General features: G+C 50.2%; 1 protein-coding gene across 1 annotated transcript in view; it reads left to right on the forward strand.

Annotated features, from left to right (window-relative positions):
* Positions 1–6,659: 6,659 nt before the first annotated feature.
* The window catches only part of CCDC33 (coiled-coil domain containing 33), a 77,800-nt gene continuing 72,162 nt past the window's right edge, over positions 6,660–12,297 (forward strand). The window contains exon 1 of the mRNA XM_015412288.1: positions 6,660–6,777. Within this exon, the coding sequence (XP_015267774.1) occupies positions 6,660–6,777 (118 nt within the window). The remainder of the gene's footprint in view (positions 6,778–12,297) is intronic.

A 12,297-nucleotide genomic window follows, 5' to 3' on the forward strand; every position in this document is an offset into this window, starting at 1 on the left:
AAAGAGGAAGGGAGAAGGGGAGAATAGAGAGAGAGAAGGCAGTAGAGGGAGTGGAGGAGAGGGGGAGTGAGAGGGAGAGAAGCAGGGAGGGACAGGAGAGAGAGGAAGGAAGAGTGGGAGAGAGAGGGAGAGTGGAAGAAGAGGGAGAGGGAAAGATGAAGGGAGAAGGGGAGAATAGAGAGAGAGAGAAGGCAGGAGAGGGAGTGGAGGAGAGAGGGGGAGTGAGAGGGAGAGAAGCAGGGAGGGACAGGAGAGAGAGGAAGGAAGAGTGGGGGAGAGAGAGAGTGGAAGAAGAGGGAGAGGGAAAGATGAAGGGAGAAGGGGAGAATAGAGAGAGAGAAGGTGGGAGAAGGAGTGGAGGAGAGAGGGAGAGTGGGGAGGGAGGGAGAAGGAGAGAAGGTGGGAGGGAGATGGGAGAGAGTGGGGGAGAGAGGGAGAGAAGGAGGGAGGGAGAGAAGGAGAGGGGAGAGCGGGAGAGAGCAGGAGAAGGGAGGGACAGAGAAGGAGGGGAAGGGAGTGGAGGAGAGAGGAAAAGAGAAGAGAAGGGGAGGGAAGAAGAGGGAAAGATAAGGGGAGGGAGGGAAAGGATGAGTAGGGGAAGAGGGAGAAAGAAAAGGAGAGGGAATGGAAGTGAGAACAGGGAAGGAGAAAGAGGAGGGGAGAGACAGGGAGAGAGAGAAGGAGTGAGAGGGGGAGAAAAGAAAAGATGAGGAGAGGAAGAGGTGGAGGGAGAGGAAGGGGAGAGAGGAGAGGAAGGGGGAGGGGGAAAGAGTGGGGGAGGGAGAAAGAAGAGGAGGGGGAGAAAAAAGGATGGAGAGAGACTTGTCGAGGGCCACCTGGTGATCTTCATGGTTGACGGGGATTCGAACCCAAATCCTAATCCAACTCTGTAGCTTCCAGATCACACTGGTTCTCCCACTGGAGACGTAGCTTGCTTTTAGCACACGCATGCACACACACGCACACTTAAATGCACGCACATGAACACTCACATATTATGCTTGCCATCTCACATACAGCAGCTTCTGAGGTATATTTGCAAATTTCAATAGGACATTGTGAGGCAATAATGTCTGCAATATATGGTTTTATCCAGCCCCCCTCCCCCAGCACTCTCTCACGTTGGCTTTGAAATCCATGGAACATTGACCACTGCAGCATAAATGCATACGGGCGGGGTGCGTTGAAGATGCTGGCCACATGGGATGGTGGTGGCAGAGGGAAGGCATGCAAAATAATCAATGGTATGAGAAAAAGGATTTTGCAAGCATGTCCCGGTTTTCACCCATGAAATGCTGGAGGCTGTGGAATGCAGCTCCCTTCCGCTAACCCGCATAACAAACAAGCGCTGACAAACAGCGGGCGGGCGGGCAGCTGACTGTGTTAGAAGCATGGGACTCCTAGAGCAGATTCATGAATATAGATGATGGTTTATACAGCCCGTAAAAGCACTCTTCTTTCTCTCTCTTGCTCTCTCTTCCCCCGCCACCCGCGCTCTTGTAAAAAAGAGGCTATGTTAAAATAACACAGACTGAGCGTGGCTTAGACTTGCAAGGAACCATCTTCAGCTTGTCAGACTAAATTATGTTGTCGGGGATGGAAGGAATGCTCCAGTCCTTAAAAAATGAAAAGAGAAAGTGTGTGTGTGTGTGTGTGTGTGTGTGTGTGTGTGTGTGTGTGTGTGTGAAAGAGAGGCGATTGAAATGCCAAAGAGGGCTTGCCGACAGCTGACCCAGAAATAACTAAAAGCAGGCCCATGTTCATAGGGAAGGAAATGATTTCATTGAAGTGGGAAGAATGTTGAGTGTTAATTTCACAGATTAGAATTGTTGATGAGTAAACTAATGTTACCCACGCAGCACACTTAGGAAAAGCGGTCGTGTGAAACGGTAGTATATGCAAATTCCGTTGTGCGTGCGCGTACATCTTTATGATTTGTTGAAGAAACACCACTCACTGCAAAACAACAGTCTAAATATATTTTCATAATACTATATCACGGCTGTTTTCATCACGGTTTGCATTTTCTCCAGGGGAGCTGATCTCTGTCAGCTGGAGATCAGTTGTGAAAGCGGGAGATCTCCAGGCCCCACCTGGAGGCTGGCAACCCTAGAAATGGGCCTTTCAAGATGGCTCTTCTTTGTAGCAGAAAAATGTTGGGGATTGCAGCTTGGCTGGCTCTCCAGCTGCAAACCCCCCCCCCCCCGCTTTTCCCTCTGCAAAGTGAATTCGGGACCCATCTGAAAAGCTGGCAGGGTAATTCCATTGCTCTCTCCTCCCCTCGAGAGCGCCCGCGGCTGGGGCAGTGCTGTCTGGTGAGTTACTTTGGAGTAATTGCCCATGGGGGTCAGCGGAGAGGGGCCCACGTGTGATGAATTATTCACAGGGGTGTCGGTAAGTGCAGAATTAATCCCCTTCCCTCCAGCTGCCTGCCGCAGTAAATTATCACCCCTAGTCATGCGGGAAAATGCCGTGGAATTCATTTAGCTGATTATTGTTTTGATCTAGGAACTGTTATTTCTCTCCCCCCCACCCTCGCAGTCCTTCTCCTCGCCCCCCCCCAATGTATGTCCAAGTGAGAAAGGGAACAAAAAATACCGAGTGACAGGCTTGGCTTCTTAATTTTACCACTAAAGCTTGTTCCAACAAATTGGCCCGAGCAACAATAAAGATGGACGAGTTTGTCACTAGAGGGATGAAGAAAAGGGAAGGGGAGTGTTGGAACGGACGTTAGGGTTCCAGCCATTTCAGCTTTGCGACGGGCTGGACCGTTACCTCGTCTGTCTCATGGAAGCTCATGCTGGAATAAATGTTGTCCGTCTTTAAGGTGTGGCTGGACTTCGCCTTCACCTTTAAACCCATCAGATCCATCAGGACCTGTCAGCGTCTGGTGTGACCTTGGGTCAGTTACAAGTTCTTTCGGAGCTGTTCTCTCAGGAGCAGTCCTCGAACAAGCTCCCTCAGCCCCACCTACCTCACACAGGGTGCAATCTCTTCTCTTCTTCTGCTCCCCTCTCTAAACCCCGCCCTCCCCAGGCTCCTCCCCCCAATTTTTCAGGTATTTCCCCATCCAGACCTGGCAACTCTCAGCCAGTCTTTTATTAGTACCCATAGACCAACAGGTCATAAGCATAACAGAAAGATTATATTAATATACACACATTGTGAAAAGCGTAATTGTTCTATGTGGGAAACATAACTATGTGAATGTTAACTGCATGATTTTAAACCGGAGAATGATGCAGACCCTAGACCTCAGCGAGGTATAATGCCACAGAGTCCAGCCAGTCAGTCTTTTATTAGTACTTATAGACCAACAGGTCATAAGCATAACAAAAAGATTATATTAATATACAGATATACAGATTATATTAATATACAAACATTGTGAAAAGTGTAATTGTACTATGTGAGAAACATAAATATGTGAAAGTTAACTACATGATTTTAAACTGGAGAATGATGCAGACCCTCGACCTCAGTGAGGTGTAATGCCACAGAGTCTACCTTCTGAGGCAGACATTTTTTCCAGGAGGATCTGATCTCTGTGGTCTGGAGATCAGTGGTAATTCCTAGAGATTTTCAAGCCCCTCTTGGAGGTTTGCAACCAGGCCCGTAGCCGCGGTAGGGCATTTAGGGGCGGTGCCCCCTCACTCATGGCCCTTGCCCCACAACCCCCACTGTGGGAGTTGTGCCAGCGAGTAAGGAAGGACTGTTCCTTTTTCCACCTGCCTGCCAATGGGATCTCTCAATCTCTCCCCCCTGCTCCCCCGCCCCCCAGATTTTCCAACACCCCACCATCCAAACATTTTTGGCTACACCCCTGTTGGCAACTCTAGGAACAGGTAAGACCAGGTTTGTTCCCCTCCCCTCCAACCCGTTGTCATCTTTTCCGAGCACCAGAATTTTGCCCACAGGCTTTGCTCTGGCCAATGGCCCCTCTTCTGCTCCCGTTGGGCCCCGAAAGCCCGAAGGCTGCCGCCGACGCAAAAATACACATTTGCATTCGCCTGGCGCGTGTGGGAGCGTGCCCAGCCGGGCAGACACCGCTGCGCCGTTCAAAGCCATTCAGGGGGTCTTAATTAATTCTAAGTGAAACAAGAGTCCCGAGCCTTCGTTTCTTTTCTTTCCCCCCCTCGCTCGCTGTCACTTTAAACCGTTTTAACCGAGGAACACGATTCTTCCCCCCTCTGCTTTTAAAAAAGACCACACAAAAGGAGCTCTTGGCAGATAACAGTGGAATTAAACGCTGTAGTCGGGGGCCACGTGACGTGGCTGCGTGGAAGTGACAGGTGCTGACAGATTGCTAAGTGCGCAGGGGGGGCCGCTAGGAGCGGGAGCGCATAAATTAAACCGAGTGCACACAATGGCCTGTGTGGGAAGGCGCTATTCTACGATGCGGGATGGGCGGGATCTTTGGCAGGGCGTCCCTGCCGTTTGCATGCCAGAGCCTCCTCCCGTTCTGCCTATTGACTGAGGTGTCCCGTTGCCGGCTTTGACTGAATTCACACATCTAATGCAAGGGCCTTATCTGAAGTCTGGGGACGTCTTTTATCAGCACGCTGTCACCTAGGGGTGTCAGCACCAGGTGGCACCTGCAGACCTCCCGTTATCGCAACACATCTCCAGGCCATCACTGATCTATAGGGTGCACTAGCACTCTATTCTACATAAATCCTAATCTTCACAAGTTCATCTTACTTTTTTTGGTACCAGGAAGGGGTCCGAGTTTGGAGGTTGGTTTCACAGGCTTTTCACTTGTGCGGTCCAGGGCATTGTCCCAAGTCATGAAGATGTCACGGTTTCAGGGTTTTTCTCTCTCTAGTCCACTTCACTGTTCACCTTCCCATGCTTTAGGGGGGAGGGAATTCCTGAGGGGAGTGTGTGGGTTGAGTGTTTGATTGTAGTCACCATAATTATTCCTCAGGTTGCACCCCTCGGCCTGTTCTCATGGGACTTGGCCTTGGAGACTCTTTCGCTAGGCTGGAATAGATAAGGCACCGTATATCTGTCAGGGTTGTCATAGAAACGCTAGAGGGCGAATGTGGACGTATGCATGGGGTGTGGGGATGTATTGGGTTTTACCTATAGCTTCTGATTTTTGCTCGCTTTCTTTAGTCCTGACAAAGACCCAGTTCCTGAATGGAAGCATATCTCTAATAAAGCATCACTGCCAAGAGTGTTGTGGAGAGTATCTTAACTGGGAATCTGACAGAAGGGCTTTAAAGGTTATAACCAGCACCTTGAACTGAACTGGTGACGGGTGACCCATGAACACTCTGTGCCCAAAAGGCCCCCAAACATCTGCATTCATCCCCAGGGGTCATTTCGTAGAAAAAGAGGTGCAGGAGCTCATTAGCATAACTCATTAGCATAACTCATTTGCATATGCCACACCCCCTGCCATCACCGGAAGTGTGTCAGAAGGCAACACCCACCACTCAGGCTCCACTGGACTGTTTTGGATTGCTAGCTATTGGGGGGGGGGACGTGCAGATCTGTCCTCGCAGAGGAGGGAGAGCTTGTACCTGAATAAAACTTGGTCTTAAAGGTGCCACTGGACTGTTTTGGATTGGGGGGGGGGCTCTGCAACTTACCTGGCTGCTTCTTGCTCTGACTGAGGGCTGCTGGGAGCAGGGGGTGGGGCTTGTTGCCTGTGCCCGCCCCCCTGGGCTCTTTACTGCCGGAGCTCCGCTCCTGTGCGCTCCTGCAGGAAATGACCCCTGCTCATCCCTGCTTTCAGTTCTGTGTATCCATCATTCTTTGGCCAAATACATGTGTACAAAAGCCAAAGAAATTACTGGGGCCAATATGCCTGAAGGAAATGAGAGCCTAGTTCCTGGATGGCGCATAAGTCTCTGTTATTCTCCAGTGGGTTTCTTCCTGCCGCTACCTCCCTACTCGGTGTCGTTAGAAAGCTTGATCGCTGCGGAAATTACACAGGAGTGATAGAATTACTAGTGAATGGGAACGGATTGAGCGGGGCTCGCTTTGTTAGACAGCTAATGAGTGGGAGACAGTCGAGCCCTGGCAGAGTGGAAGAGAGAGAGAGAGGGAGAAATTAATGTCTTTGTGGAAGAAAATTTGTCAGTTTCTTCTTGCTTCTCCCAGAGGAGAGTTTAAAGGGGAGAGCTAATTGAATTAGGGGCGTGTGCCACTTTGATAGCCAACCTGCTCGGTCTCCGTCAAGACAAGGAAATGGCTGTCCACCTTTCAACCCGCCCCAGGACACCATCTGGTCACTGACCTGCCGGAACTGCAAGAATAAACATCTGCGTTTTGCATGAACTTGTGCCCAGGGAGCATGTGTGTATCTGTGTGCATGCGGGCACAGCGATAATTGCCATTTGGTAGCCCAGGGCCTCGTCTAATTGGTGTTTCGAGGTCGCAGCCTTGAAGCCTATTGAAATGCATGCCCTCAGAAGACCGTATCAGATGGTTTTAACGAGGCCCGGATCGGCAAGACCGCTACGGCTTTATCGGAGCCTCTTGGCATGTCTCTTATCCAGTGCTATCCCTCTTCCCGAGCCCCGATGCCAGGGGCTTAGGGGAACGGAGCAAAAGAAGGCCCTTGGGCCGCTGGGTTCCAGGCTTGCCTGCTTTCTCATTACGACCCTAATGAGGCATCAGTGTCTACAGTCACAGATCAGAAGGTGGCGATGGCCACTTTGCCGCCATCCATCCGCAGCGGCCAATTTAGCCAGTTAGGAACGGATTACCGGCAAATGAATAGACCGTCACGCCCGGGCACGCCGATGAATGCCGAGGGGGAGCCGGGTGAGATTGTCTTCCTAGGGAAATGATTGGAGTTTGCACTAACTGAATCCTCTCCAATTAGCGATCCACCCCTGTTTGGTTGAGGAGCATCTGCCCGCTGTCGTTTGCTTTGTGCTGTTGATGAGGCCTGCCGATAGCAGCCGCTTTGTAATTGATCCGTTACAAACCATGCCAGGGTGGAAAGGCAATCCTTCCCGAGCCAGTGAGAAGCACACTGCAGTCTTATCAATGATAAGAGGCAGGCCGTGACTGAAGAACAGCATAGCATATTCTTTCAGGTTTGGAAGAAAGGTGCATCTAACCATTGATTACCGCTCCACCTGTTTCTGTCCGGGTTGAGGCTTAGGGTCATGATGGAAACATGTTTTTGTTTACGTGGGTATCTGGCAATTAGCATGCGTGTGTCTAAACACATGAAGCTGCTGTCTGCTGAGTCAGGCCCTTCATCTAACAAGATCGATCTTGTCTACTCTGACCGGCAGCAGTTCTGCAGGGGCTCAGGGGAAGATCTTTCGCATCTCCTTTTAACTAGTGAAAATCAACCCTGACTGTTCCCTGAAAGGCCAGATAATGAAACTGAAGCTCAAATACTTTGGCCACCCAATGAGAAGGGAGCACTCACTGGAGAAGACCCTGATGCTGGGAAAGATGGAAGGTCAAAGAAGACGGGGACGGCAAAGGATGAGATGGTTAGACAGTGTCATCGATGCAACGAAGATGAAATTGAGCCAACTTCAGAGGACGGCGGAAGACAGGAGGGCCTGGCGGGAGCTGGTCCATGGGGTCGCGAAGAGTCCGACTCGACTGTGCGACTGAACAACAAAAACCCGGGATTGAACTTGGGACCTCTGGCATGCAAAAGCAGATGCTCTACCATCGAGACACAGTTACAATGGTAAACTTGATTAGTTTTTTGTGTTTTGTTACGGTTCTCATTTTGGTAGTGGTGGAAAGTGCTGTTCAGTCATGGCTGACTCATGGCGGCCCCGTAGGGTTTTCAAGGCAAGAGACGTTTCAGAGGCCGTTTGCCATGGCCTGCCTCCGTGTCGCGACCAGTGTTCCCTCTAAGCTGAGTTAGTGTGAGCCAGCTCACAGTTCTTTAGCCTCCGGCTCACACATTTTTGTCTCCGCTCAGGAAGGAGGTGGCTCCAGAGCAAACTAATTTATGCAGCAGCCAAATCGCTCGCTCACCACTTTCGTGCCGGTAGCTCACAAAGTAGAATATTTGCTCACAAGACTCCACAGCTTAGAGGGAGCGTTGGCTCGCGACCCTGGTATTCCTTGGCGGTCTCCCATCAAAATGCCAACCAGGGCCGACCCTGCTTCGCTTACGAGATCGAGCTGGCCTGGGGTATCCAGTTCAGAGCGGTGCTCATTATAGCTGCTGCTAAATTGTATACTCTGTATCCTTTTCAGCAGCTGCTGCATTTCTTTGAGTTTTATTTATTCACCACACGATGCTATGCTGGCCACCAGGGATCGCTCCAACATCCTCGCCACCGCTGCCGCTGCATCGCCATGCCACCTCTACCACTAGTGCTCTGCCGCCGCCGATGTTCTTAAAATTGTTCTTCTTTCTTCTGACTAATGTTTAGTGCTGTCAGTGATGCTTGTACTGTTAGTTGGATTGCCCTCTTGTGTGAGCATGGTTTTATCTATGGGCAGCCACCTCAAAAGTCTCCTAAGAAAAGATAACTTCAATAAATATTAGCGTAGCCAAGTTCTCGTTCAGCTGGAGCTGCTCTGCCATTGACAGCTGCAAGCTGAGCGGAAAAGTATCCAGCAGGGTCCTTTCTTGCTATGCAGATGAAGAAGTTAAGCTGTTTAAAGACACAGCAGGGAAAAGCTGGGAAGGCTAGAGGAAATATAGAGGGTGTGTGTGTTAAATCTTGCAACACCTTGCCAAGTGAGAGTGCCAGAGCGGGAGGGAAGGCATTCTGCCAAAACCAAGAAAAAAGCAAGACCAAGGTAACTGGGAGATAATATTTCTCTGGGGATAAGTGATCCCCAAAGAGTAAACAACACGTGGAATTCACTGCCAGAGGAAGTGGTGGCAGCTACAAGCACAGACAGCTTCAAGAGGGGATGGGAGACACATATGGAGCAGAGGTCCATCAGTGGCTAGAAGAAGAAGAGGAGGAGGAGATTGAAGAACAGAAGAAGAAGAAGAGATTGGATTTATACCCCACCCTTCACTACCCAAAGGTGTCTCAGAGTGGTTTACAAACCCCTTTCCCTTCCCACTCCCCACAACAGACACCCTGTGAGGTAGGTGGGGCTGAGAGAGCTCTTCACAGAAACTGCTCTTTTTTCAAGAACAGCTCTTATCAGAACTACGGCTTGCCCAAGGTCATCCAGCCAGGTGCAAGTGGAGGAGTGGAGAATCAAACCCGGTTCTCCCAGATTAGAGTCCATGCACTTAACCTCTACACCAAACTGGATTTATACCCCGCCCTTCACTACCCAAGGAAGTCTCAGAGCAGCTTACAAACTCCTTTCCCTTCCCCTCCCCACAACAGACACCCTGTGGGATAGGTGGGGCTGAGAGAGCTCTGACAGAAACTGCTCTTTTTCAAGGACAGCTCTTATCAGAACTACGGCTTGCCCAAGGTCATCCAGCAGGTGCAAGTGGAGGAGTGGGGATGCAAACCCGGTTCTCCCAGATTAGAGTCCGTGCACTTAACCACTACACCAAACTGGCTCTCCACATTAGCCACAAAGTGAAATGGAACACTCTGTCTTGGGCAGTGATGCTCTGTATTGTTGCTCCTTGGGGGGGGCAGCAGTGGGAGGGCTTCTGGAGTTCTGGCCCCGCTAGTGGACCTCCTGATGGCACCTGGGTTTTGGCCACTGTGTGGCCCAGAGTGTTGGACTGGATGGGCCATTGGCCTGATCCAACATGGCTTCTCTTACGTCCTCGTTCCTTGCACTTTGAGGGCATTTCTACATAGGTGATGGCAGTGTTGCAGCTGGTATAGCCATTAAAAAAATGAAAATGTCTCCATGCTCAAGGAAGTGTTCTCATGCTTTCAAAATCAGCAGGCTGAGCAAGAGTTCAGATGTATTAAGCTTTTCCTGGCCTGTGGATGTAAAAGCTAACTCAGGGGCATGTGTCATCTGAATGGGAAGTTGCATTCTTAGATATCACAGCTTGGCTACTGAAAAAACAAGTCCTACACAAATACGTCTAATCTTTTTAGAACGCTATCTACTCTAGTAAGTATATTTCCCCCCCTAAGGGGGGGAAAATCCAGCACTTGTACATATCAGAACAGGGGAGAAAAAGGAGAGTCTTACCTATATCTTTCTAAACTCCAGAAAGATTTTTTAAAAGGTCTGGACAACAATTAAAAAATATGGGCAACTTTAGAAAGAAATGTTAAGGTACGCAACATCAATTTGAATCATTTCGTACCACAATCTATATGCATTTTTTAAAAATGCAGGGGCAAAACATTGCAACTCAGAGCAAGTCATATACGTACTCTAGTAAATATCTTAACTTCAGTGTTCCCTCCGAGCTGCGTTAGTGTGAGCTGACTCACCGTCTTTTAGCCTCTGGTTCACAGATTTTTTTTGTCTCAGCTCAGGAAGGAGGGCTCCAGAGCAAACTCACTGATGCAGCAGCCAAATCGCTCGCTCACAACTTTAATGCCAGGAGCTCACAGAGCAGAATTTTTGCTCACAAGACTCCGCAGCTCAGAGGGAGCATTTGCTCAGCATCCTGTTTTGTTTTTATACAGAGGCCGGACAGTTTCCTGACTCCATCTACCACAAACGTCCTTCCCCTCTTGGATCCTGAGTTGGTGGATAAACTCGGGAACATCAAAGAGCCATGGGCGAGGCCTTCTTCCAAGACCGCTGTCGTTTCCGTGCCCAGTGATGAGGTGAGCATCTCTCCCTTTTTCTGTTTTTAATCTCGTCTCCTCTCCTCCGACCACCGGAGTCCAGGGGCAGCCCCGCAGGACAGACTGCTTTGGGATGGCAGGACTCTGAAGACTCGAGATACCTTTTGTAACGTTTGCGACATTTGCCAATCTATGAGCAGAGTACAGTGGAGGCAAGCGGAGGCCTGTGGCACAGACCAAAACTGCTAGGTGTGGTGTAGTGGTTAAGAGTGGCAGGACTCTAATCTGGAGAACCGGGTTTGATTCCCCACTCCTCCACATGAAGCCAGCTGGGTGACCTTGGGTCAGTCACAGTTCTTTCAGAGCTCTCTCAGCCTCATCTACCTTATAGGGTGTCTGTTGTGGGGAGAGGAAGGGTAGGTGATTGTAATAGAGAAAAGTGGAGTATAAAAACCGGCGGCTGCTGCTGTTCCTCCTCCTCCTTCTCCTCCTCCTCCTCGTACTCCTCCTCCTTCTCCTGCATTCATGTCCTGAAGTAATAGACCATGATCCCTCTTATCTCCATCCCAGCCCTCAGACTACTTTTGAATCTGTCAGTACCCAAATACACACTGAGGGTGCGTTCAGATGGGCCATTTGAGCTGGTATACGTGCCGGTTAGAAACGGACTGTTTATGCTTGATCACACAGCCAACATCTGCCTCCCGTCCCTAGCCGTTGCCAACCGGCTCAACCCCCCTTTAAACCGGAGTATTTTGCTACCAGGTTCCCAAGTGGTGTTTTCCTGGTGCTCCGGTTCTAGCCGCATGTTCCTGACGTGTCATCGCGCCTCCGCCAGTGTACAGCCACTTCCACTCGGAAGCCCGAGGCTTCTGCTTTTCGTCCGCCATTTTATTTTAGCGTCGGCGATATGCGCTTGGGCGAAGCTTCGCCCCGGTGTTAATAAAACAGGAAAAAAACGTGCTTAGTTTTAGGCTTAGACGAGTCTGGGACCTCACGGAGGTCAGTTTCGTTGTAAAAGTTTAAAGGGAAGTGTTCGCTTCAGGGCATGCTTTTGGCGTGAAGATTTCAATCATATGGATGGGTGCCTATGCGCATGTGCAAACAGTGGGGGAAAAACCCCACCGATGCGCGCTGTTGCACACCTGTAGTGTGGACACCCCGGGAGCGATGTGCTGCGCGGTGAGGGAGGTAAGGGTGACCGCGCTTGTCCCAGATCAAATATAGTCCGATTGGAACCGGAGCAGTTTAAACCGCTTCGGCACGATGTCTGACCACACCCTGAAGTTACCTTCTAGCACTCTTGATCTAAGTCAGTTTCTCAACCTTGTTCCTCCACCAAGAATCCCCTTTGCACATTTCTCCCGTGTTGCCCAGAGCATAAATATGCCATTCCAGGCGCATGGTTTGCGTGAAGGATTGTGTTCCTTGAACGTTTTGAAGTCCCTTTCCAAATCCACTCCCCTTTCTACAGGAGAGACCTGCAGAGACATGTGTCTCCATGGAAGGCCATGTGAAGGAAGTGAGAGGACAAAGGGAGAGAGAGGAGGGGTCAGAGGGCAGCCCCTAGGTTAAAGAGAGGCTCCCATTCAAGGAGATAACACCTATACACAGAGGTCATTTCGGGGGGATTGCGGGGGATCGCAGTTCCCCCGGGTGAGGTACGGGGGCG

The sequence above is a fragment of the Gekko japonicus genome, unplaced genomic scaffold (assembly GCF_001447785.1).
Source record: "Gekko japonicus isolate JY-2015 unplaced genomic scaffold, Gekko_japonicus_V1.1 scaffold3181, whole genome shotgun sequence".
In the NCBI taxonomy this organism is placed as follows: Eukaryota; Metazoa; Chordata; class Lepidosauria; order Squamata; family Gekkonidae; genus Gekko; species Gekko japonicus.